At 40.3% G+C, this 27,306-nt stretch overlaps 1 protein-coding gene across 1 annotated transcript in view; it reads left to right on the top strand.

The window, feature by feature from the left end:
• top3b (DNA topoisomerase III beta) overlaps positions 1-23,704 on the top strand; it is an 81,138-nt gene extending 57,434 nt beyond the window's left edge. Inside the window, exons 8-18 of the mRNA XM_028579004.1 lie at positions 2,956-3,046; positions 7,739-7,893; positions 8,081-8,186; positions 11,477-11,623; positions 12,844-13,017; positions 14,454-14,582; positions 15,643-15,792; positions 16,736-16,836; positions 20,233-20,434; positions 21,864-22,051; positions 23,310-23,704. Of these exons, the coding sequence (XP_028434805.1) occupies positions 2,956-3,046; positions 7,739-7,893; positions 8,081-8,186; positions 11,477-11,623; positions 12,844-13,017; positions 14,454-14,582; positions 15,643-15,792; positions 16,736-16,836; positions 20,233-20,434; positions 21,864-22,051; positions 23,310-23,579 (1,713 nt within the window). The 3' untranslated portion in view covers positions 23,580-23,704. The remainder of the gene's footprint in view (positions 1-2,955; positions 3,047-7,738; positions 7,894-8,080; positions 8,187-11,476; positions 11,624-12,843; positions 13,018-14,453; positions 14,583-15,642; positions 15,793-16,735; positions 16,837-20,232; positions 20,435-21,863; positions 22,052-23,309) is intronic.
• Positions 23,705-27,306: the final 3,602 nt, after the last annotated feature.

The following is a 27,306-nucleotide window of genomic DNA, read 5'->3' as shown; positions in this document are numbered from 1 at the left end:
CAAATTATTCGAGTTATTTGAGGAATCGTTTCAGCCCTAGCTACCAATTCCCACATGTGTTCCAACTTGTCTAGATTACTTACAACCCCCTATGTTTGTATAAAAGTATTGTTTAAACACATTGTGGTACCGTACCCTCGTGAGCATTATTTGAGCAGTATTGTACTGCAGAAAGTAGTGTATTGCTATAAAAATTGCGGGAAAAAGGCAATTAACAATGGAAGAGAGATGGACCATCATAACACTTTAGAATGTTGGTCTTTCCGACAGAGAAATTGCAAATAAAGTCAATGTGTCAGTGAGTACAGTATTCTTCACCATCAAAAGGCACTTAAAAACTGGGGGAAACTCTGACAGAAGAAGTCTGGCAGACCCAAAGCCACAACAGAATCAGAAGACAAGTTTCTGAGAGTCAACAGCTTGCATGAAGTACAGTAGTTCTAAAGTACATTTAGAAATCACTACTTTCTTTTTTTATTTGTGTTTTCCATACTGTCCCAACTTTTTCTGATTTGGGGTTGTAGTTCATGTCATATCAGGGAGCTGCAGGGCGTTACAGGATGTAGCGTGGCACAGCAGAGCATGGATGGACGTAGCAGCAGGACCACGGCGACAGCTGCAACCAAGATCTTGGTGTCAACGTACTCCAAGGAAATATGCTGGGTGGAAAAAACACAAGGACTCTGGGGAGGAAACTCCCCAGTGCTAGGTTAGTTTAGTTTAGTTTATTTAAAGAAACAGGGACAGCGTACAATAAACATTAACCCCAAGGGGAGAGATGTATAGTACCAGTAACAAGCATTTCTGGGACGGGATGCACACAAATGGAAAGGGAGAGGAGAAAGCCGCTCAGTGTGTCAAAGGAAGGAAGTCCCCCGGCAGTCTAGAACTATAACAGCGTAACTAAGAGAGACAGGCAGTTTAAGGAGAGGAGCCTTGTCGGGCTAGAACTCTCCCCTGCCGGATCAGGCTGTACTGGCCTGCCTCCCTCTACTTTTGTTATATTAATCTGACGACTATGAAGAGAAGCAGGTGGCCGGGCTAGGCGGACGCTGCAACTCCTCACTCCCCAACTATAAGCAAAACAATTTTTATCTATCTATCTATCTCTCTATCTCTATCTATCTATCTATCTATCTATCTATCTCTCTCTCTATCTATCTATCTATCTCTCTATCTAGCTCTCTCTCTCTCTATCTCTCTATCTCTCTCTCTCAGAAAGCTCCTTCACTTGTTTTCAATAACAGACTGATTAAAAGGACGCCCGGATAGCTCAGTTGGTAAATATAGAGGTTCGACTCTGACCTGGGGCCCTTTCCTACATGTCATTCCCCCCTCTCTCTCCCCTTTCATGTCTTCAGCTTTCCTATCAAAATAAAGGCCAAAATAAAAGAAAATCAATAAAAAAAAAAAAAAAAAGACCGAGGGAGAGAGGGGGATGCGATGGACTGAAGCGTATGTTACTCAGGCCATGTCCACACAAACACGGGTATTTTTATAACCGTGACTTTTTTTACGCGGTTCGGCCTTCCGTCCACACGAAAACGCAGTTTCAGGGCACTGTAACCGAACATTTTTGAAAACTCCGGCCAGGGTGAGCATTTTCAGAACCGCCGGTTACAGTGTTGTCGTGTGGACAGTATAACCGGGTTTTTTGCCTTGCGACGTCAGAATGTGCGCCGTTATCCGCTGTGTTTGACGTCATATTGTGCGCCGCTAACTGCTTTGTTGACGATTCTTTGCAATGGCGGATGAGTAGGATGTAACTTTTTTTCTAGGCTTCTGATTGGCCAAGGTGACTTTACGATTTGGGTTATATCGCCGCCTGCTGGTGTGGCATGCTCTTGACAGCGTGTTTTTGCGTTTTAATGTGGACGGAGATTTATTTTAAACCGAGCATGTGTGGACGTTTTTTTTTTTTTTTAAACGGAGGAGAAAAAACTGGTTATAAAAATACCCGTGTCCGTGTGGACTAGGCTTCAGAGTGACTGCTGACTCATTATGAATGGGTCCAGCACGGGTCGAATGCGCTTTGGCGGGTCAGCGGCGTTACACACATCTTGTGTAGGCTATGAAATGTCTGTATTGTCACTGCGCTGCATTTTTATGAACTATGATCCAGCAGGCTCCATCTTACACGCTACTCAACGAACTGAAGTTAATTTTATTTAATAACTTCTAATGTGTTTTTTGCCAAGGTGGCCGCAATAACAGAGAGTTACCAGCGGAAACACTGGTACCAATACAGGTTTCCCTCTCATACTAAACAATATACAGTTGTGTTAATAACAATTAAAACTGTAGACCAATGTAAGCAGTTTGGACTGGCCGCGCTGTGTCTCTCCATGTTGCAAGGTGTGAGTGAATGGGGGCGGGGCTGCGCGGAGGAGAGATCCAAACACAGCACGACTTTACAGAAGGAATGGGTCATGTACCGCAACATTAAACCATATCGATATAAACGACATTGCTTCGTTCGTGGAGAGGCAGCGGATGCAAGGACGTTGGGTGCACCGGTGCGACCTAGGAAAAATTTTAGTCGCACCCTTACAAATTTTGGTCGCACTCTAGAGCCCTGCCTCATGTCACCTGTCCCTCGTTGCTACCCTCATTACCTGAGTATTTAGTCTGTTTGCTTTCTGTTTCTGTTGTGGGTTTGTCGTCCTTTGTTCTGAGTTCCCTTCCTGTGCTAAAGCTGTATTTTGTGTTCCTGGATTTCTCTATGTTTCTGGGCTTCTCCTGTTTCGGGATTATTCCTCAGTTTATCATGGTTTGTAAATTCTCCTGTTTCATTAAATTATTCATACAAACTGGTGCTTCCTCCTCGCCTTTCTGCACTTGGGTCCAAACCTCACAAATCCTGACAACTTGATGTATTCACCCAAGGCACAGTCAACCAGAATTGGAACTTACCTTAGTTGACCTCTGATATATCTGATACCTCTCTTAATACAGGTGGAGTCAGTGAGTAAGAAAGAGAAGGCTAAGCAGAGACCCCAGGCCTTGAACACGGTGGAGATGTTGAGAGTGGCCAGCTCTGCCTTAGGTATGTTCAAATCAACATGAGCAACGTTTCATCAGTTGTCATTTCCCATTAACTATTGGTAATGAAATTAATGAGCATGAATATTTGGGAATTTGAGAATGTGTGTAAGCATGTACAGTAATAGTGACTCGTTTCGCAGCTGCCAACTGCAGCGATCTTGCTTAATACAGGACCATTGTGAAAGATTGTTGTTCCCATCAGTCACTTAGACACAACAACCTAGGAAATTAGGGACCAGGGGCCTGTTGCACAAAACCAGGATAAGGGATTAAGCCGCGATATTCAGGTTATCCTGGATGAATTTAGCTTTGACTTGGTTGCACAAAAGCAGGTTGAATTAAACCCAGCCAAGTAACCATGGAGATTTATTCTTTGCAGCTAGCCTGCTCCAGAGCAGGCTAACAGGCAGGCTAAGATTAATCCTGGAGTCTTATGTGTTAAATCAGCTGCCGCTCTGATCCAAAATAAACGTGTTATACAGTTATTCCGTTGTCTATTGAATGTGTTCTGCTTTATTTTTATTAACATGCAGTACTTGTCACTATTGCTGTCACGACTTTGATTTAAATCCTACTATTGCAGTTGTTTAGATGGTAAGAAATGGTTGCACTGGCACCCTGAGATAAAGTGGGACGATACGGATGAAGTGGGCTTTTCCTCCGCTGCTGTCCCTGTGTAATGTGCCCTGTGTAACGCGGAGAGGCAGGGGGATCCTCCCACACCGTGCAGCGGACTCTAAAAGGGGACTTTTAGCGACAATAACGACGACAATGGCACCTGACCAAACGTCTTTTTTTTTTTACCAAATGGGAGTGAGAATGTGTTGGCATGCCACAAAGCTTCTTAATCTTTTTATTTTGGTGCTGTCACTTGTCATCTTCAAGTTTGGGAGTGAGAAAAAAAACATGAATAATAATAGGCTACATTGTTTTACAGATATGCTTAGGCTACAGTGTGTATTGAAGTCACTTACCGGTACTTCTTTTTCTAGTTTTTGTCCAGTCATGTTTGTTTGAACATTAATTGTAGAAATATATTTAGATTTAGAGATAGCTTGTAGAGATTGGTGCATATGCAGGGCTTGACATTAACTTTTTGAGGCACTTGTCCTTCGGACAAGTACATTTACGTTTCACTTGTCCATGCACAAAAGTCACTTGTCTGGGTAAAGAGTCATCATTTTATAAAAAAAAATTGTTTTGCTAAGAATTCGAACAAACCGTTGAAAGCATCCAAACACTATCGGCATTAATAAAATTCAGTTGAAACAGTAGAAGCAAACGTGTCCCAACAATAGATTTCCCATTCAACAAGAAAAAAGGATCTCCAGACTTCATAGTACAAAGTAATATGTTGCACGCTGGTGTGCAGAAGTTAATATATTGAGATTCTAAGTCAGTATTTTAAAGTTTGTCATTACTTTCAGATTCCCAGTCAATATTCTAAGTTACTAAGTCAATATATTGAGATACTAAGTCGATACTTTGAGATGTTGAGTCAATTTATTAAGATTGTAAGTCAATATTTTAAATGTTCTCATTGGTTTGAGATTCTTAGTCAATATTCTGAGTTACTAAATCAGTATATTGAGATACTAAGTCAATATTTTGGGATAAGTCAATATATTGAGATACTAAGTCAATATTTTAAGATAAGTCAATATATTGAGATACTAAGTCAATATATTGAGATTCTAAAGCAATATTATATATTTTCTCATTACTTTGAGATTCTTAGTTTATATTCTGAGATACTAAGTCAATATTTTGACCAAACGTAGTGGTGACTTAAACTTGAACTTATACTATATCTAAAATAATTTTGTAGACATAACAATGGATTTTGCCACTTAATGTTGGTGTTAACTATTTTATTTATTTTTTTATACAATTTCACTAATTTCTACCCAGCAGAGGCTGATTTAGAGATCCTTTAAAAGCTGTAGTTACTTTACAGTTGATTATTACCTGATATTTAATCAGCATGTTATTTGTTTCAAAAAGGAGCACAAAAAAACAACATTATAGAACGGCAAAAACGACCTCTGGATGGGAAAATGGTATTTTACAACGGCTTTGAATGCAGCACGAGTATGGCGAGGCCAATTTCAAGTGAACGCAACATCAGTGTTTTTCCGACTACAGCAGCAACATAGACGTAATGAGTGGCACATAACGTGAACTAACATGGCATTTTATTTTGTTTGAGTAAGTAAATTTCTTGCCCCACTTGCCCTACAAAAAATCCACTTGTCCCGGACAAGCGGACAAGCCTTAATGTCGAGCCCTGATATGGTTGTAAAACATATTGTCGCATTATGAATAAGGGTTTGAAATTAAGCCTAGTCCTTGGGGTAAATTTCCTGAGGAACAAGAATTCCCTCTGCTCACTTTTAAGGCAAAATAGGCTAAATAATAAAACATTTTATTTATATAGTGCTTTACAGGCTACTCAAATACACTTTAGTGTTAAACCAGCACATTTTAAAAAACAGATACAGCAATTAAACCAACACATAAAACAAGCATATTAAAGCAATTAAAACAGAGTGTACAACTTTGTAAAAACGTGGAGTGACTAAGTAGATTTTTTAAAATCCATACGTATTCAGTCGGTCCGCTATTGTCTGTCAGGCTTTTTCTCTCTGTCTTAACAACAGCTGTATTTCCCTTTTTGCATATTATGTTTCACCTCCTCGTAATTTTCCATTAGAAGCTGCTGCTCAGCGGGTGAAACATATGCTGCACACGTCTTTTCCATTTCTGCATCAGTAAATCTATGATCGATACCGTGGTCTATTTAAGAAAGCCGTGAACGTGCACTTATCCCAGCTATCTACACCTGGCTTGACATAGCTTCACCGTCTGATCCGTGCTTGGCAAACGTGCAACCGATAGAGAGCCGAAGTCACGCCCTTCTACTTCCGGTCCATGGGACCTATCTTTTGAAAAAATATAAACGAGGGTCAATGGAGAGATAATTATTTTTTGATCCAGTTTGAATTGAGCCATGGATTACAAATATGATGTTCGTCAATTTAAAACATTATTTTTCAACCGAAAAAAGTCTCCGTTTATTGTTAAACTGTTGAAGTATAAGACTGTGAAAATACGTAATTAGAAATACTAGCGAGCAAACCAAGCATCAAGCTAGGTGACATAGATTGTGTGAAACGGGAGATGTAGTCCACTGAGCTGTTTCACACTAAACTAAGTGGTTATACAACAAACCTACGGCTAACCGAGACTTTCTTCTGTTGAAAAATTCTTTTAAATTGACGAACATCATATTTGTAATCCATGGCTCAATTCAAACAGGATCAAAAAATAATTTGCCTCCCCCCGTTCACTACCGTTCCTATTTTTTCTGACTTAAGGTCCCATGAGGTCCACCGGAAGGGGCGGAACTTCGGCTCTCTATTAAGCCGCGATGAGTGGATCACACTAAGTCAAGCTGCACTTTTTCAGTTATCCTGGATTTCTTTATTCTACTTTTTGTGCAACAGGCCCCAGGATGAAAACTACACAAATAAAAAATGAGCCCTCACAATTGAAAAGCTGGAACTAGGGAATGTTAAGCATTTTTCCTTTAGAAATGAGTTTGAGATATTTTTTCTGTCTATTATGTTTTTCCACCTCCAAGATTAATCTCTTGTTGTGATGTTGTAGAGGAAACCTACAATATTGGGGGGTATTTTGCTTTTGAAGCAATTTGTGTTGTTTTAATGTTCTGTATTTAATGTAGTTTAGCGCCCCTGCTGTATAGTGGCGGTTTTGCATCATTTCATGTAAAAACCAGAAGTAGGAAGGATATAAATAAGTTTTAGGATAATAGAAGATTGTTTATTTTTGGAGTTATTTACTGGAGATTCTGCTCTTACCTAAGAACAAATCCCAAATAACAAAACATTGATGAATGTTACAATCTTTGTGAAAACTGTAAGTGGGTTACAAGAAGAAATTTTGGTTACACTTTACTTGAAGGTATCTACAAAAGAGTGACATGAACGTGTCATAAACATTATAAACAGTCATAAATGTTTATGACATAACGCTTCTTTTAGTAAGTGTCATTCGGTTTTTGTCATGACAAGTTATGGTTAGAGTTAGCGTTAGGGTTCATGTGTCATGACAGTGTCATGTTTTCATGACAGTGTCACTCTTATGTAGATACCTTCAAGTAAAGTGTTACCGAAATTTCTTCATATGAAAGGTTGAAGAATAAGCCTTTTGTTGATTTGTTTGTTTTAATGTGATTTGTTGACTATAAGGAAAAATTGGAATATTCAGCCTTATTATATATTTAAAACAAATGAAAAATACTTTGCATTTACTATAAAACAAAATATAAGAAATGCAGTTTCAGAGATTATTCAATAGAAGGTATTAGGCAAATTGCAGAGTAAGAGCTCATATATTCCATACTGTGGTTAAAAGAAAATTCACTTTTAAATTATATTTACAGCATTTAGTCTAGGACACAGTTGTCTGGAAATCTGAAAATTACTGTCTTCAAAAAGATTCTACTCAACTTTCATAGGATAAAACAAATGTGGGGTCCAGTATTTTGATAGTCCAACCATCAACCTAATTCAGACTGAGACCCAGTAAGATCAAGTAATAAAATTACAGCTCCAGTTTTGTGAGGGTGTAAGAAAAGAGAAAACATTTTTGATAATTTTTGATGCCTCAGGTATGGGTCCCCAGCATACCATGCAGATTGCAGAGCGTCTGTATACACAGGGCTACATCAGCTACCCACGTACTGAGACGACCCACTACCCAGAGAACTTCGACCTGAAGGGAACACTGGAGCAGCAGACCAACAATCCCTTCTGGGCAGAGGAGGTGAGCACCACTGTGGGGCCAAGGATACAAAAAGGAATAATGCTCTGATACATTCAAGGCCATTAGTTTATGTATACAGAGACAGATTTATTGTAATTATGTCCATAGGCAGGCAGTTACAAGATGTGGATTGAATGTGGATGCATATCAATGTATGTTTCTAAAACATGTTTTACCCCTCCATCAGGTGAAGGCTCTGCTTTCAACTGGATTAAACCGACCCAGGAAAGGAACTGATGCTGGAGACCATCCACCTATCACTCCCATGCGTGCTGCCTCAGAACGGGAACTGGGTAAGTCATGCAACTAATTAGATAATAGATAATACATAATACATATCACCTCAGAGATCAAAAAGTAAGGGAAGACATCAGCTGTAAAATGATGTACTGATGACAGAATTGTATACCATATTTTGTTGTTTTTAGTGTTTGTGTGTTTTTAACTCTCTCTCTCTCTCTCTCTCTCTCTCTCTCTCTCTCTCTCTCTCTAAATCACAAAACCACATGCCATATTTTTGCCATATTCACATGCTTTTCAACAGTCCCTACTTATGGCATGTTCTTTTTTTCTCCTTACATTTCGGCTGCAACAATAATTAGTCATTTTTGCACATACATCTTACAAAACCAATACTGAAATGAAATCCTATTAATAAAACAAACTTTATATTATCATTGCAGTAGCAGAGGCATTACAGGCATCCACCTCTTTACGAATTTCGGCTTCTGAAGCCGTAAGGCATATGTGATTTTTTTTATTTTATTATTCGTACAGCTCCCATACCCTTTGGTCCAAACATTATACGTTGGGGGTTATACACTTGATGGCTGCTGCTAACATGATATGTATAAATATGCCTTATCTCTGCTAACGACACGGTCTGGTAGCACACCTAGGAGAACCACTGTAGGGTCTTTGGACCTCTTTCCTCACTTAATCTTGGGCATGACCACAGAATATTACCAATGTGCTGTCCACTGTTTGGTGCTTTTTATTGTGTATAGCAGTGTTTCCTCTATGTTGATAGCATAGTGGCAGTAACCTGACTCCGCCAGATGGATTGCTTCGCATTTGCTCGGCATATCCATCTGGGAACTTTCCGTTGGAGAACTTTTGGGAAGGGGCGGAAATACTGGTTAGCTGATTGGATGAACCATCTGTCTATCACCTATGTTGGTGATAGATGGGCCAAATCAACCAATCAGATCCACGAAGCGTATGAAAATACAACCACAAGCCCGTCCCTGCTGCTGCAGGCAAAGCATAGCTCATTAAATCAGCATTCAAGCTATGTGTCGGTAAAGGATATTTGCTGTTAGTGTAACGAGAATTTAGGAATAAAAAGCACCATTTCAGGTTCCCGGACCATATTCCAAAAGAAGGATCCAAGAGAAAAAAGCATTAGCGAGTGGCTAACAGAATTAGGGCCGTTACAGAGTCAACGCGAGCAACGCAAACAAGCAACGCAAACAAGCAACGCGAGCGACGCGCTCCCTTTCATAGTCTAAACAGCGACCGCAAGTAGACGCAAGCGTCACGGACGATGCGTGAAATGCAATACACCGCCCACGCAACAGGGGGCAGCAGAGTGCTCCACGGTGTTCGGTCGGCAGAGCCAGACCCTCCCGGAGAGTGGCTCTCGTCAGGGAGCAGCTGTCTGGCTGACTTCTTTTTATCAGATGCTGGCGTGTTTCCCCACCAGTACAGTGTACTACGATTGGGTAGCACTGACCAATACATTTAGCAGGTTTAGCAGGTTTTAAAAATATATAAATACATTCGGGTCTCTCTCTCTCTCTCTCTCCTGCTGTACGCTATTTCAGCCTCTTGAGGAGGGCACACAGCATAGACACACACACAGAACGTCAATACATACCTAAAAATGTGACTCAGTAGTCCTATGTTTGATGAATTTGCTCTGCTAAGTTGATTCAATATTTTTTGATAATGTAGAATATAGTATCCTATATTTAAATATAGGGCACTACTACAATACATGCAGTGTCGCCCCCACCGACAACGCATAGTATTGTGCGCACTGGCGCGTCGCGTATCAAAAACTATGACGACACATTTGGCTATGCATCAACGCATAGTGGCGGCCGAAGCGTAGCGATGCGTAGCCTTGCGGACGCGTATGCGTACCGATGCGTTGACTCTGTAACGGCCCTTAGGGCTACCGCTGTCTGAAAATACTGGTTAGCTGATTGGATAAACTGTCTATCACCACCTAACCCACCTCAAAACCAACGCTGATTGGCCCGGTCGTTTGGCTAACTGCTCCAAATTTTCTCTACCTCAAGATGCCAGACTGATCTGCAAGTGGAAAACTGGAGCTCGCGAGATCAGGACGGTCTCACGAGGCTATAGTGGCAGTGCGCCACGGTAAAATTTCCAGCACCACGGTATCAGAAATAGGGCAAACGCACAACAGGGTTTCCGCTATGTATACAACGCACCACCGTTCCTTCGGCTGTTTATGAAAAGTGATAAAGTCGTAGAGCCGTCTGCTCTACTGAACTCAAGCGAACTGTCATCTCTCCCCCTAGGGTGAGCAGAGCAACTGGAACAGTGACAGGACGTCATCACTCGCGAAGTCATGGCAACCAAATAAACAACAGGGCGAGTACTAGCTACTTCATTCAATCAGTGATAAACAGCGATGAAAGCCTCGACATGAAATCCGTACTCACGTGGGTCCCGTGAAATTTAACAGCTATAGTTTATTGGAAAATAGTGTTGGGCACGCTGACTTTGATGAATTTACTGTTTATCAGACCCCGATGAGACAAGAAGCTAATGTTAGCTAACGCTCCTGTGACGGTCCCTCTGCTTCTGACTCCCAGCTGCAGGAGAACGCTGTATTCCTCCGACACGCTGTATTAACGTTACCGTTTTAAAACAGTTTTCCAGGTTATTGGGGGTGCATACCGCTCAAAACCAACATGATGACTCAGCGTTTAGTTTTGTTGTTAAACTGTGTGTAAAATGAGCGGTGACGTTAAATCACCCTACGGTATCGCCTATTTGCTGGATGTTTTCAAGGTAACGGTCAGCAGCTAAATTTAGCAGATAAGTCCGTACACTGACGCGCTGAAAAAAATTCTAGAGGAAACACTGGTGTACAGTGTAACTGTACATGACAAAGCATGTTTTAAAGACTTTTTACACTGATCAGCAGAACATGTTTTAATTGATTAAAGCATTGATTTACCCAGATTTTTTCCACTTTACTTTCCTTGTTTTTATTAGTTTTGAGATTTCTGTCTCCACCCCAATACTTATAATTTGTTATTGATTTTTAGTCATGTGTACACACTAGAAGAAGTCCTTCAGGATAGACTGTCTGTCTGAAAATCTCTGCTGTTATACCCCTTATTTAAATGATTAATGTGTCCCCCCCCTCTCTATGACTGCCAGCTTTTCACTTCATATTCGAGTGTGGCCGTTTGGAACAACTACAAACAATTTGGCCTTCCGATGTGGTCAGGCAATGACATGCTCTGACCTTTAAATTCTTCCATGGACCCCTTCATGTTTAGCCTCTAACCCAAGTTCTTCCTCTTCTGCTATTCCACAGGAAGTGATGGCTGGCGGCTATACGATTACATCACACGGCATTTCATTGCCACTGTCAGTCAGGATTGCAAATACCTACAGACCACCATAGACTTCAACATTGGCACAGAGGCCTTCTCATGTAGTGGCAAAACTCTAATATCACCAGGTAAAGCCAGCTGGGCACACATTCAGCTTGCCTCTTGAGTACCAAGCTGCTGTTGGCACTTTGCACATTTGTAGCTCCAAACAGCAGCAAGAATTAAGCGGCAATTTGAAAACAGTTAGATCCTTAATCCCTTACAAAGTTGTAAAAACTCTACTGTACTTGGCCTTAGTAAAAGGATGGAAAGGTTAAATATTGCTGCTAGGGCTGTCAAAGTTAACACGTTAATATTGCGTTGAAATTTCTGTATTGCCACTGTGCTGCATTTTTATAAAGTGTGATAATTCTAATAATAGTTTTATACTCTTACAACTGAACATCCAGTAATTGCCATTTTCCTTTGTGTGAAGGCAAATTGTTACCAGTGGTGTTTTTGCAACGTCAGTGTAGAGGATTACTTCAGTAATATCTGCTGCTTCGCATTCAACACAGACCTGCGCTCGCTCACCAGAGCAGCTTGGAGTCTGTGGCACTAGTACCAGTACTGGCACAGCAGCTTTCATGATAGATTGGCTTGACAGAGTGGTGACTACAGACCATACAGACAGAGGGCTGCATACACAGGAGAGGAAATTCATTTTCATATGTCAGACTTTAACAGATTTACCGGCTAAAAACCGGTAAGTACTGATAAAGGAAACACTGCTATGACGGTTTTTGGACAATATTTGTCATGGTTTTGTTGGTGTCAATGAATTTCCAATAACAAATATACAGTAGATACATTTGCATAAATCAAGCATATTCGTCCATTCCCATGTTAATACAAGTATTAAACATGTGACAAATATCCCCTTAAGGTACATTTTGAACAGAGAAATAATGTGATTTATTATGGACAATCATGCGATTAATCGTGATTAAATATTGTAATCGATTGGCAGCCCTAATTGCTATATCACACATATATTAGACATATGTTTGTAGTCCTAGTTAATTTGCTCAGTGACATTTTTTTTTTTTCACTTTTAAGAGGTTGCTTGTGACCAACTGCAAAGACTAAAAACAAGGCATTACCTGCAAAGATCAGGGTTTGGGGGACCATTACATCACAGTCCTCTACAGGCATTACAGAATTTATATTATAATATATTATCTTTATATTATATAAAATGAAAAAAAAATGTCTTGAGCTGGTTTAAGAAGGATGACTGCACTTGTTTCATGATATGTAATGATGGGTTTATGAATAAATGCATTTTAAATGCAAATTCTATTCCCAGGTTACACAGCAGTGATGCCGTGGCAGGGAATTCCTCTTGAAGAGGCAATGCCAGCTTGTGAGCGTGGAGAAACATTCACAGTAGACGAGATTAAGCTTTTGGAAAAGCAGACCAGCCCCCCAGACTACCTGACCGAGGCTGAACTCATCACCCTCATGGAGAAACATGGCATTGGTATACCTCAGCACTTTCTGTTTAATTGTAAGAGAGGAAGCAGCCTTTGCAAAGTGCTGGCCTCAAGGTGTTGCTACAATTATTATCTTGGGTTTAAACATGAGCACAGCAGAACTTCAGATTGTTTTTATTCCATGTGTTTTGTACATTCTTCCAGAGAAATGCATGTATTCCAACACGGTCTCATTTCACGGCAGTTCGTGAAATGGTCACGTTATTTTAATCTATTGATTCGTGTTCACAGGGACGTTTTTCTTGTTTGTTTTTTTTGTGGTGGCCAGCACGAAATCTATACAGAGACGAGCGCCTCATGCCTCGGGAGACGGCTGTGGGGGACGCGCGACAATAATGGGATGGCGAAGGTTGGGTTTAGGAAAAAAACAACAGGGAAAGGACGCCTCACACGGCGGGAAACGGCCGCGAGGGAGGACGCCTCACACGCCGGGACACGGCCGCGGGGTATGCGCGACAATAACGGGATGGCAGAGGTTGGGTTAAGGAAAAAAACACCGGGGAAAGAACGCCTCACACGTTGCGGGAGACAGCCGCAGGTAACACGCGACAATAACGGGACGTTTAACGGGGAAACAAAACGCCACACGCGGGACGTGATCCCCGGCCTCCGGGGTGAAAGTCCGGAATTGTTTGACCCATCCACTACCCCAACCAACCTCCTTACGCGGATTTTCGGCATTTCATACTACTCACTACCGTAGTCGTGCTGTGACTACGACATATGCTTCCCATTTAAATACATTAGTTAACATTTTCGTGCAGGCCACCGTGAACAAAACAACAAAAACGTCCCTGTGAACACAAATCATGTATTCAGAACCTTTTTTCAACAAACTTCACTTAATACATGGTCAGGATATCTTCATATATTTTGCTTAGGTTTTATATGGACTCAGGATGCAAAACAAAAACAAAATAACTGTGGTGACAAACTGATGCCCTTCTCTGAGGCATCCCTCTCTTGGTCACCTACACTAATTAAAAACTAGTCAGACATTCTCTGCTGAATAGATTTTTTTTCTGGCCTTTTTATGTGCAAATGGTATTAGTTTTTTTTTTTTAATTATTATTATTATTACATGCCATTTAGCTGACGCTTTTATCCAAAGCGACTTACAATTAAGTGCTTTCAACTTTGAAGGTACAAACTCGAGACAACAAGTAGTAAGTGCAAGTACATTAGCTTTAAATAAGCAAAGCTACAAAGAGACATGAAAGTGCAGGTTTAAGAGTTTTTTTAATTTTTTTTAATTAATTTTTTAAAAAAAATTAAAAAGTTAAGTCAATACTCACAACTTTATGCAGGTCTTTATTAAGCATTATTTTTTTAATAGGACCTGCATGACCACATTCATTTGCCAATTGATAATACTAATAATTAACAGTTTTACAGATGTCGGCTTCTGTCCTCCACCCTCCAGGTACTGATGCCAGCATCCCTGTCCACATAAACAACATCTGCCAGAGGAACTATGTGACTGTAGAGAATGGCCGCAAGTTGAAGCCAACCAACCTAGGCATTGTCCTGGTACATGGCTACTACAAGACAGGTCATTTACCTTATATTATTCTACATTCTATGACATCTATATGGGATTTGTGGCTGTGTGGTCGCACTTTTCTAGAACATTGCTAAATCATATCTGAACACTGTGTCAACAGATGCAGATTGTCCCATATAATCAATCCTTTGGGACATGGGACCAGACAGAACGGTTAATTAAATTTCGTGAGCCACATTATTAGTGAGAATTGAAATTTGTGAGTGGCTTTTGTAGAATGCTATTACAGGGTTTCCCTTGAGGGCAAAACATCATAACCGATCTGGCACAATATGTTGTGAGGCCTGAACTGCGAGCAAGATCAACATGCCCTGGATTTATTTCAGTTACACCTAACCTTACAACCGCGGTCCCACATAAGCTGTGTCACGACGGTGGTTATCAACTAGTTCAATCAACCCAGGGTTTCCCAATCCAGCGGCGCGCGCGTTTACATAAAAGAGGCGGTGTTTGCACAGCATGACCAATTGCAAACATCTACAGAGCCACATATTTTACATAAGAAGGGCAAAGTATAATACATAAATAAATATGAATAACACAAACACGATTTTACGAGCAAAACACAATACAGTCGCTGCTTCCTAAAACAGGAAGGAAAGCTGGCAAAAAATAGACGCTGTAAATGCGTAAATCAGTGCTTATCGATATCACTTCCCCATTAGTCAGGCACAAGATCTGACCATAATTACACTTGTGCTTTCCATAAAGTGTTGGTTCTTTAGCTTATTATTTCAGATGCAACAAGTCATCCACCATCATGATACACAAAACCCTTGGTTGAACCTGAAGTTACCTCGTTAACACCAAATCTTGCTTCGTAGTCAGGCCTCTGGTCCAGCTCAGCTAAAAACACAAAAACACACAGTTGCCTCGTTCATGGACTTAAGGCAAAATGAAAATAGGGGAAATACAATAGATTTATTTTTGACAGGGACATTTTTTTTATTTTTTTTATGTATGGCCTGGCGCAGGTTCCACGGTACTATTATTATAGTGGAAACACTGTTTTAAAATACCAATGATTGGCTTTATGTGCGCTTTGCAGATGCAGAGCTTGTGCTGCCCACCATACGTAGCGCTGTGGAGAAGCAGCTAACCCTTATCTCTCTGGGTAAGGCGAACTACCAGCAAGTCCTGCAGCATACGCTGGATATCTTCAAGAGGAAGTTTCACTACTTTGTGGATTCCATCCCCAGTGAGTTTACTGCAGCCACAGGAGCACAGTGTCACAATTTCCTTCAAGGGATTTTCTGCAAAAAGGGCAACATTGTGTAAATCCTAGTGACAATGGGCTTTTAAAATTTATAACAAGGATTCAATTACATCATCATTAATCTAGTCTCGCTTTGCCAGACCACCCACATGCTGCGGATCGGAGGATGGTCTGGCTACTCCACATAGCATTCCGGGATGGGAGAAAAACATGCTCTGGTTTATTGCCATTCCTTTAAACCAATCACTTTTGTCAATCGCTAAGCTCCTCATGGAGCTGCTGTAAAATGGTAGTGCAAGAGAAAAGTCAGATTGGACAGATAGTCTAGCTAACTGTCTCAATTTACCATGCAGAGACCTAAGGTGTAGTCAATCATAGTCCTTATAAATCCACCAGAGTTTAAAATTCCAACACAACTGATTGATGGACATTTACCTAATGTAATGTAAAGACTCAATTGACTCAAATTATAGATAATGCATGAAAGCATTTCTACTTCACCTGTAGCTGTAAATAACATCATAACAGACAATAACTTCCTATAATTATAATGCCTTATAGCAGTGATTATTATGCATTATAAAATTATTGTAATGTATTAAAATTATGAGAATTATAATACACTATGATCCTGGAAAAAATATAGTAGTAAGTGATGAGCAATTATAAAGTATTATGATAGTTGACCTCATCATTATAAAAATGCTTTATATTGTGTTGTGATTATAGTTATAAAGCATTATTATTATTCATGGGTACTTAGAACTATACGTATAGAGTGTTATGAGCAGATTATAACCCATTATAATACATTATAGAGACAGGCTTCATAGAAAGTGTTACCGAAATTTTATTTAGGAAAATGTTAGTTTGATCCATTCCTATGCAACTTTTGCCCACAGTATCTGTCTGTTGTGTTTTACAGGCATGGATGAGTTGATGGAGGTCTCCTTCTCCCCAATTGCTGCCACTGGGAAGCCCCTGTCCCGCTGTGGCAAGTGCCACCGCTTCATGAAGTACATCCAGGTCAGCAGAACAGTCAAAACTACCAGAAGTTTGTTATTTACATAAACTTCTGGTGTACTTACAAAAGTTGGAAAGTTTGTAACTACACCAGAAGTTTATGTTATTTACATTAACTGCTGGTGTACTTACAAACTTTACAATCCATCGTTTTATGAGTGCATAACCTATTTGTACTAGTGTAGAAGTTTGGTATCATTTCGGGCATAATTAGTGGGGCAATGTTAAGAGACACTCTCGGATCCATTAGCCCCTGCGCTAAGCTATTCAGCTGATAACGCTAACTCTCCCAATGTTCGACCCAGGTGAAAAAAGCTTTCGGGGAGGTGTTTGGCTCGAGGTCATGGTGCAAAGGACCCTAGGGTGAAATTACTCCGAACTATCACTTTAACACAAGGACAAGTCCCCTTGTTGAGTCACTGTGACCTCAATTATCAGTGCCAAAGATTCAGTTTCTGGCTTGAGAAATATGGCTTGTACAGAGCTGACACGTTGCTTGTTGTTCTCTGTTGAACAGCTGCAAATGTCATAAAGTGGGATAAATGGATAGGGGGTATCTTAAAGTTGTCTTTTGATATATATTTGGTTTACACTCTGCTCCAACAGGTTGTAATGTAAGTTTTAGAATCCAGCCGTCTTCGCCAAGAAATTGATCAGAAACCTTGTTAACATCTTGCATATACATTGTCACAGTCAGGTGATTCTTTAGTCCACCCTTAAACACTCTGTAAAAGTTTTGTTACACTGTGTTGTTACACCCAAGTTTTTACTTCATCAAGGCACCATTTGTGTTCCTTTCTGGACCATGTGATGTCTAGCTGAGCTCTGGCCTTCAAAGTTCAGCTCAAAAAAGAGCTTTAAATGCTGTAGCTGACATGCTCCCTTTATTACCATATCCACCTGACGACAGAACCACTTTAAATTCATGAATGAATCATGAGGCTGCAGATATTTAGGTCAGTGTTATTGTCTCTGAATATATGTATAGTGGGTTGCATGTGACTGTTAAGTGGTTTACAAGGTAACCCTTGTATGAAGTCCTCTAGGCAGGCCATGTAAGATATGTTCAAATATGATTCATTCAATTATAAATTATTATTTTGTCTTCCACCAGCCATTTTTAATTTTTAATTTCAATTATACCAGCATTTGCAGCATCCTGTGCCTTTTTTGGTAAGGTTACTTGGAACACTTTTCCCAGAGTAGTTTTATTCTCCTTGAAACAAGTTTAGTTTAATTTTTAAAGAATTATACCCCAAAAAATCGCAACTTAATTACATTAGACTTTTGCAACTTTTATTGCAAGTTTTTACAAAAGTTGGAGCAAAATTAGGCGTTTTGTCCAAAATCCTGGAGGGACTGAATAATTGCTAACATTAGCTAAGCTCCTAAGGGGTAAGCAATTGTTTATTTTATCTACATATACCAGATTGTAATTATATCAGTGATTATAGGTCAGACTGTTAAAGATATGCAAGCAGCAGCTTATTGCAAGCAGAGATATTGAACATGCTCATGTTTCTGGCCCAAATCTGCCTGACAAAACCGCTGATTAAATAGCCTTTTTTGCTCACTGTCAGCTTTTATTTCAGAGGACTATTGTTTTGTTTGTTTTATTATTATTTAAATTGTTAGTTGTTGTCACTTGTCCCTATACCCGTTCATAGCAACAAAAATTACAAGGGGGGGGGATACAGTTAGAAAAATGATAAATAAAGACACATGGTTTAGTTCATAGGCTGTGTGCTTGTCTTGTTACCGGGTCACATAACCGTGATATAACCAAAATATGTATCCTGGAATTCATTCAGAACTTTAATTTCAAACATTTTCAGCCTTTATAACCACAGGTGAGGGTAGGAATGAAAATTGACCAGTAGATTGATAGCTTAGCCTTCATGCTCAGCTCTTTTTTTCGTCACAGCCGTGCTGTAACGCAAATACTGTACCGCCCCTGCTGCTTGGGCCAATCTCCCACTCCATTGCCCCCTCACTTGCAAACAAAACCCTAAAGTACTCATTCACTACCCGGAATAGGCACTCTATGTTTTCCTGCTGAGAATCATGGCTGCTGATTTAGAGATGCTAATCCTCTTCCCATCCTTCACACTCGTATGTGAACCAATCCAGTGAGTTCTGAAGGTCATGGATGGATGATGCAGATCAGGACCATATCATCTGCAAAAAGCAGCGATGAGATCCCCAGCCCACGAAACCTCAACCTCTTCCCACTACGCCTCGTTATCCTGTCCATGAATATCACAAACAGGATTGGTGACAAAGCGCAGTCCTGGAGGTGGCCGATCCCCCACCTGGAACAAGTCAGAATTACTGCTGAGAACCCGGACACAGCTCTTGCTTTGGACGTACAGAGATCGGATAGCCCTGAGAAGGGATCTGCTAACCCCATACTCGCAGCACCTCCAGCAGTATCTCCTGGGGAACCCGGTCATACACCTTCTCTCTATATTCACAAAACGAATGTAGACCAGATGGGCATACTCCCAGGCCCCCTCAAGGATCCTTGCGAGAATGAAGCGCAGGTCTGTTGTTCCACGAACAAGATGGAATCTGCATTGTTCCACCTATCTGACTATCAGCCGAACCATCAATGATATTTAACAATATCATGGATACATTAGACTGGGACATTATCATAGAATCTGTCATCCCAATTTCAGAAAAAGGGTATAGTCAATTATGAGTGCACTGAAGCTTAGAGCTAGCATCTATGTGCACCAAATTTGGTTACAATAATGTTACATTTTGAATCATGAGAGTTTATGTAAAATGGATCTTAAAGCTGGGCACACAATCTTTGCGTTGTGGGGCAGAAATTCCATATTAAGCATATTGTAATTCAAGTGGTCGCAGCAAAAAAAACTAGACTTTTGACTGTCCTTGGCTCTGTTTTCAGGCTTTAAAAAAATCTAGATTTTGACGGGAGACTTTGGCCAATTACAGGTCATTTAGAGATAGAGAGTTCCTTTGTTGAAGGTTCTGCTAACTGTGGCCAAAGGCTGCATAATTCAAAGCTTTATTTTCCAGGGAGCAAACATTTGTTCTAAAAAAACAGTCATGAGAGCTGGTCTGCTGTGGTAAGCCTTTAGCCTAGCAAGAAAACCGGCTCATTTTTCATGTTTATGTTTCCGCTCACACCTTATGTGTGTTCAAGCTGTGTTAAACTGCAATATCTAAAACTACAACAGACACACTGAAGTTGGTGATAAGAACACCCTTCTGTTTTCCTTTTGAAAAGTGTCCACAGTACAAGGTCTCTGAGGTTGAATAGGTAAGGACCTGATGTTCAACCCTTGTTGTTTTAACTGTCCAGTCTGTAGGATGCACTTAAAAGTGAATAACCCTTGCATCACATCTGATCCTTATGTCTATCTACAGGCCAAGCCCAGCAGGCTCCACTGCTCTCACTGTGACGAGACCTACAGTCTTCCCCAGAATGGAGCCATCAAGCTGTACAAGGAGCTCCGCTGTCCACTGGATGACTTTGAGCTTGTGCTGTGGACCTCCGGAGCCCGGGGCAAGAGCTACCCCCTTTGCCCATATTGTTTCAGTAACCCACCTTTTAGGGACATGAAGAAAGGTAGGACAAAACTCTTACTACTCCTACTAATTACTCTTGGTAATTCTTATGGTTGTTATATATTGGCTAATTAGTTTGAATAACCCTAACACTAGTAAATTCATTATTACTTTTTAGAAGTTTGTTATATGATAATAAATAATGATAAAAAAGAAGTGGCAGTTCTGAATTGAATTGATCTGTATTTTAGGAATACTAGATTAATAATAAATAACTGACATTTTCTGTGTTGATTTTTTTAATCTTTCATTTTTAGAATTATACACGCTAAAGATTATATTATAATTTTAAGAGTAATATTTTCAGTAACAACACAGATAAAACCGTTTTTCTCAGGTGAAGTTTAATTCATCATCATGATGATGATGATCATGGTCACTCGAAACGAGTAGGTAGTAGAAACTAGTGGGTCTTTACATGGCTGTAGAGGCCGATCGATCTGCGATCCACATATTTTGGTGCAGTGTGGGCAGGGGAAAGTGGAGGAAGTGAGTGGTAAAGGAGCCTTTGTCTATGCCACATGGCGGGGCTCCATTTCATGGCACACAGCTCCTTCCTGCACAGTTGTCTTCCAGCAGCATCTGTCCAAATCGATGTGCTCCCAGTTGCTAAATGGAATTTGAATCATTTCTTTGGACCGCCGGTGCCCGCCGAACTTCCTTCAACTGGGAGTATAGGATCTGTTTAGGGAGACTTGTGTTTGACATGCAACTGCCATGACCAGTCCATCAAAGTTGATGCTGCATTAGTGTGGTGGCGATACTGAACATGTTTTGTCCTCACAAATCCAACCCCATGGATCCTAGGCTCATTTGTAGCTTTTCCTTTTCAGAAGAAAGTGTAGCCACTCTTCTCCTCCTTTAGTTGTCCTGCTTGTCGGTTTTCGGAGAAAATTACTGTAGTCTTTTTTTTTTTTTTTTTTTTTTTTTTTTAACCATTCAAATTGATTAGAGGGAATTATTTCTACCGGTCATTGTGACCGGAGACAATTAGAATTTCCGGTCCTCATTTTTTTTTTTTTTCTTCAGTCAATGACTGGTAATTACCAGACCAGATTAACAGAAACTCAGATACACACACTGGTGGGCCTGCACGCCTTCTCTCTGTGGCCCACTGCTGCCAAAGTAATTGTCTAGCGTCTTTTGAGTTTGGTGATCTTTTAGTAATCCCACTTCTGAAATGTACCTACTGAGCTCTCCCTCACTCACAGTGTGCGTCTGGAGGTAGGTACCAGGTTCAGTCCAGGAGCTGACTGCATATTGAGCTGCTCTCCTAGTAAATTAGGACCTGAATAGACATAGATTGCGATCACAGACTCAATAAAAACCGTAACGCACATTTGCACACCACCTCATTCTTGGTAAATTTGGCGTTTAGTCTCAGTCTTGTAAAGCCTTCTGACATTCTGACCCTAATCTGCTTTTTCTAGGTATGGGATGCAATGAATGTACACATCCATCCTGTCAGCACTCTCTGAACTCGTTAGGCATTGGGCAGTGTGTGGAGTGTGATAGTGGGGTTTTGGTGCTGGATCCCATTTCTGGACCAAAATGGAGGATGGCCTGTAATAAGTGCAACGTTGTGGTGCACTTCTTTGAACATGCACACAGAGTGCAGGTAAGAAAATGGTCCTAGATTCTGACCTGTCAAGATATCTTATTTATGTGACCCAATTTCAAATACAATTTCTAAATAAAGCTGCAAGCAGTGATGAACGGGACCTCGCACTTCCCAGCACGTCGGGGGTACTGGGGCGATGCCTGGGCGATTTACTTAAAATTTTGCACACAGCCTCAGTGGAGCATGGGGAACAACTTTACGGGTAATGTAATATAATTTGGAATAACTGTTGCCAAGATAAGCATTTATCGCGATTTTACAGGGAAATATCCCATCTCTAAATGGGAGTGTCCTAGGCCGTATGATTCAGCTTCATTCAAGGGGCGCGTGGATTTAAATTTAAATATATGATATGTAATGTGGGAGTTATAGACCAAAATGCGTCAACGTTTATAGTTCCCCCTAATGGCCAGTCTTCACCATATTTGGTCAACCGCCTAGTAGTGGCATGGTAAACATGAATATTAAGTCTTGCGTTGATAGCATTTACTTCAGACAAGATTTTTGAAAGTTTGTGTTTGGTAGCTAGCTAAAAAACAAATGTTTATACAGTAATTAGCTAAATTTTTAACCGAGCAAAATTCTTTTAATCCCTTTTTGTCATGAGGGTCCACAGATTCCTACAGTCCAGGAGGAGTTTAACATTTTTTTCCTAAAATACGTGAAAAATGCATAAAATTCTAAATGGCTGACTTCAGGTTCGGCGAAGCTAATGGAAGTAAATTGGAAATGTGTCTGAAATGATGAGAGCAATGTGTAAATCTGGTGAATATTGAAGCAACTATATCCAAATAAAGGCCGTGCATGCATTAGGGGGGCGCTATGTAGCCCTCTTACATGTATGGACCAAATCGCTGTACAGTCTCGCAATGCTCACAGGTTTTGATTTGTGCACAGATTTTTTGTTGTTGTGTGTATTCAAGTATATTAAGGGTGTCAAAAATGTTGAGTTTTTGTGCATTCTAAAGTCCTCAAACAGGTAAAATTAAAACTAACGCACAATGGCCGACTTTGTCAGGCGAAAAAATTTCAAAAGAATGGTATATATTCCTAAAGATGAGACCAATGTTCCCACCAAATTTCATGAAGATCAAATAACCTTTTTGCAGACGATGGTGTGTGTTAAAGTATACTTTAAGTGGCGCTATGGACTCCACTGCCCTTGTATTTATGTTGACTTGTTTTTTTATTTATTGTTTCAGCTGCTACAAATTGTCTTATGTGCTGCTTCTACGGTTCTTTTCTCTTCACGTAGGTTGCTCAGGAGAGCTGCGATGCCTGCGATGCCTCTCTGGTTGCCGTAGACTTCAACAAGATTCGAACTCCACTTCCTGCCGGCGAGACCCAACACACTGGCTGTGTTTTCTGTGATCTGGTCTTCCAGGACCTGGTGGAGCTCAAACATGCCACCATGAGGCACCGGGGTGGGGGGGCGAGAAGAGGACGGGGAAGGGGCAGGGGACGTCGTGGCAATCCTAAAAAACCTAAAGACAAAATGGCTGCCTTGGCAGCCTACTTTGTATAGTGTCTGTGCATAGTGCGTCCTGTTATTTGTTGACAATAGTATGAAGGTGTATATGTCAGTAAATGGACTTCTGTTTTTTCATGTGTATCTAATTACACTGAAGTAAAATATACATTTTAAAAATGTTTGATGTAAATGTTTTTTTCAGCATCGCAACAAAAAAGAGAGTTCATACATATGGCAATTTAAAAAAAAAATGTTTTCAGGAAAACCTAATGGAATTAAAGCAGTAAGCCGTGTTGGACGGGCCCTCGCACCTCTGCGCATGTCAGGGTTACTGGCGGACGCCGCTCCTTGCGACCGTACATTTGCGCTGCACTCAGACACCGCAAATTGTCACCAATGAAAAGGGAACTCTCTGCTGAGTTCAATGATACCTCACATAAGACTCTACATCATAAACTTCATTAGCTTGGAGCGTGGCCAAAGCATAGGGGTTGGGGTAAACCTTTCCAATAAAAGGAAGTCTCTGCTGAATTCATTGATACCTCACATAAGACTCTACCTTAAACAGGTCACCAGTTTTCAAAGGGGTGTGGCTTAAGCATATGGGGCGGGGCAAACTGTCCCCAATGAAAAAGAAACTGCTGAGTTCAATGATTCCTCACACAAGACTCTACCTTAAATGGGTCACCAGTTATGAAAGGGGGCATGGCTTAACCCTTGTGTTTTCCTCCCGTCGACCATGCACTAGTTGTCCGGTCTGTTTTGCCAGTTTATAAAGCATGAAGTATAAATTATCACCCAATTCTGTGTTACATCTTCTTAACAACTTCTTTCCAACATATTACCACTAATTTTACACTTATTGTTTTTATGGTCAAAAAAACGCATTTATATCAAATTATACCTAATTTCTATGTTTAAAAAAAGCTGAAATTATGAATTATTTTGACTAACAGTTGAGATCAATGGGAACATATGTTGATGGGTTAACACAGACTGGTACAAGTCAAAGTTTAGTGAAAATACGGTTTTGAAACTATTTCAATTTTTTTAATGGCAGCCAATAATCACACTTGTTGTCCTCCTGGGTCAAAATTTACCCGGTCTGTTTTGCCTATTAATAAAGCATAAAGTATGAATTATCACCCAATTCTATTTTAAACTTTCTTAACAACTTCATTCCATTTCATTACCACTAGTTTTACACTTATTTTTGGAATTTATGGTGAATAAACTTAACCTAATTTTAGGGGTAAAATAAGCATAAATTATGAATTATTTTCATTATAGTTAAGATCAGATGAACCTATGTTTGTGGATAATCACTGACTGGTATATGGTAGTGATTAGTCAGGATATGATTTTGGAACCATTTTATTATTTTGAATGGCAGCCAATAATCCCACCTGGTGTCTTCCTGGGCAAAAAGTGACCTGGTCTGCTTTGCGTGTTTATAAAGCATAGGCAATTATAATTAATCACTCAAATCTGTGCTACCACTTTTATTCAACTTCATTCCAATTCATCTCAACTAGTTTCACACTTATTCTGTTCTATTTATGGTCAACAGACCTCATTTACATAAAATTATACCTACCTTCTGAGTAAAATTAGTTGAGATCTGAGATATTGAGAAAGTTGTGTTTGGATTAATGGCTGGTATGTGACAATTATTATATTCCCAGGTTAAAATTAACGAATGCAATTGTATTCACAAACAAAGGAGAGCTACCAAAAAGGAAAAAAAATTATTTACGGAAAGTTTACTTGGCCCCTTTTAGGAAAAGACACATCAAAGGTGTTATAACAACAAGTTTACAAAACCGTAGTTTGAAGTTGTGTCTGTATGTTTGTGTCTGTGTGTGTGTCTGTGCGTGTGTGTGTGTGTGTGTGTGTGTGTGTGTGTGTGTGTGTGTACGTACGCGCACGTCTGTGTGTGCATGTGTGTCTGTGTACATTTTTATGTCAGGACAGCTCAATAGTGTGATATATTGCAGGTCTCAGCTCTGTGTGTGTTCATCTGCTGAAAAGAACAGTAGTGTGATCCACTGCAACGGGTGTGTGTGTGGGCGTGTGTGTGTGTGTGTGTGTGTGTGTTTTTACGCAAGCATGTGCACGCTTGTGTGTGTGTGTTCATCTCCTGAAAATCATAATGATCCATTGCCCAATTTCAGTATGTTGTGTTTGTGAGTGTGTGTGTTTGAATGCATGTGCGCGCACACACGTGTACATGTGCATGTTTGGTTGTCTGTGTGTGTTTGGGTGCATTTCCATGTGCTGGAAAGCACAATAATGTGATCAATTACATGAGGTAGTTCTCAGCTGCTGTTTGTATGAATGTGTGCGTTTGTGGGGGTGGTGGGTGTTTGTGTGTCTCCGCATGTGCATTCATGTACGTGTGTGTGTGTTCATCTGCTGTTGAGCGCAAAAGTGCCCCATTGCTAGCCTCGTGAGACCGTCCTGAACTCGCGAGCTCCAGTTTTCCACTCGCAGATCAGTCTGGCATCTTGAGGCAGAGAAAATTTGGAGCAGTTAGCCAAACAACCGGGCCAATCAGCGTTGGTTTTGAGGTGGGTTAGGTGGTGATAGACAGATGGTTTATCCAATCAGCTAACCAGTATTATCAGCCAGCGGTAGCCCTAATTCTGTTAGCCGCTCGCTAATGCTTTATTTCTCTTGGATCCTTCTTTTGGAATATGGTCCGGGAACCTGAAATGGTGCCTTTTATTCCTTAAATTCTCGTTACACAAACGGCAAATATCCTGTGGTGGCAAATTTTATTTTAACCATTTGTTTAATGATATTAACCATTGGTTTAATGATTGTTTTATAACGCCACAAGATTTAGCTTCTTCATGTGTAGATTAAAAAGGCTCCAAGTGAAATAGTTGGCAACCGTGAGGTTAGGACCGCGGAGCGCTCTTGACAGTTTTCCACTCCGTCAAAAACGAACAGGAAGAGATTTCAAGCAGCACGGTAAGATAAAATTGATTAATTACAATTGGATTGTGAATTCAAGGTTTTCAACAAACCTTCTAAACAAGCAACCGTTGCTGAACGAATTAAGTAATGAATAATTGGCGAAATCATTCTCTTAACTAAAGAGAATAAATTAAACTAATTCTGACTTTTGGGAAGTGAGTAACTGGGTATTTGTTTTGGGTCATTAGATAGGACAAAGATATACAAAGATTCTGACCCCTGCTCTCCCATGCACCATACATTTAAGTATTTCCATCACTGTTAAAACTCCAGGTGCATGCAGCAGTCCTTCACTTTTCTGTCTTGTTCCTGGCTCAAGGAAAAGATGAAGAGACAAGGTTTGTAACTGGAGAACGGGAATGGAGAGATATTTCCTTCTTGATAGAGCTGTGTAGATTGAATTATTACTTTATGTTATCACTATTATTATTATTACTTCAACTTCTTTTGATGAGGTTATGAATGACATCTTTTGGCAGACACGGACAACGTCGGACATATTTATGATTGAATTCTCATATGGTGATAAGACAATCGATTGACGGACAAGACCAGTAAGAGAACTGGCAGAACAGTAGGCAAGGCCTAAAGAATTAATCTACGAAACTGATAGCACGTTTCTTGATTAAAGAGGCAGACTGCAGAGTAAAACAGAAAAAAAAAATAGTTAACTATTTAAGAGATTTTTGACTGCAGGGTCGCACCGGGTTTTTCGTACAAGTTTCCCGAGCAAAAAACAAATAGTCTAAACTCTAAACGAGTTCTGGACCCTTTAAGGACAACATGCAGGACAGTCTGG

This window comes from Perca flavescens, chromosome 5, assembly GCF_004354835.1.
Source record: "Perca flavescens isolate YP-PL-M2 chromosome 5, PFLA_1.0, whole genome shotgun sequence".
Lineage (NCBI taxonomy): Eukaryota > Metazoa > Chordata > Actinopteri > Perciformes > Percidae > Perca > Perca flavescens.
The sequence above is the reverse complement of the archived record's forward strand: the minus strand, read 5'-3'. Positions and strand labels throughout refer to the sequence as shown.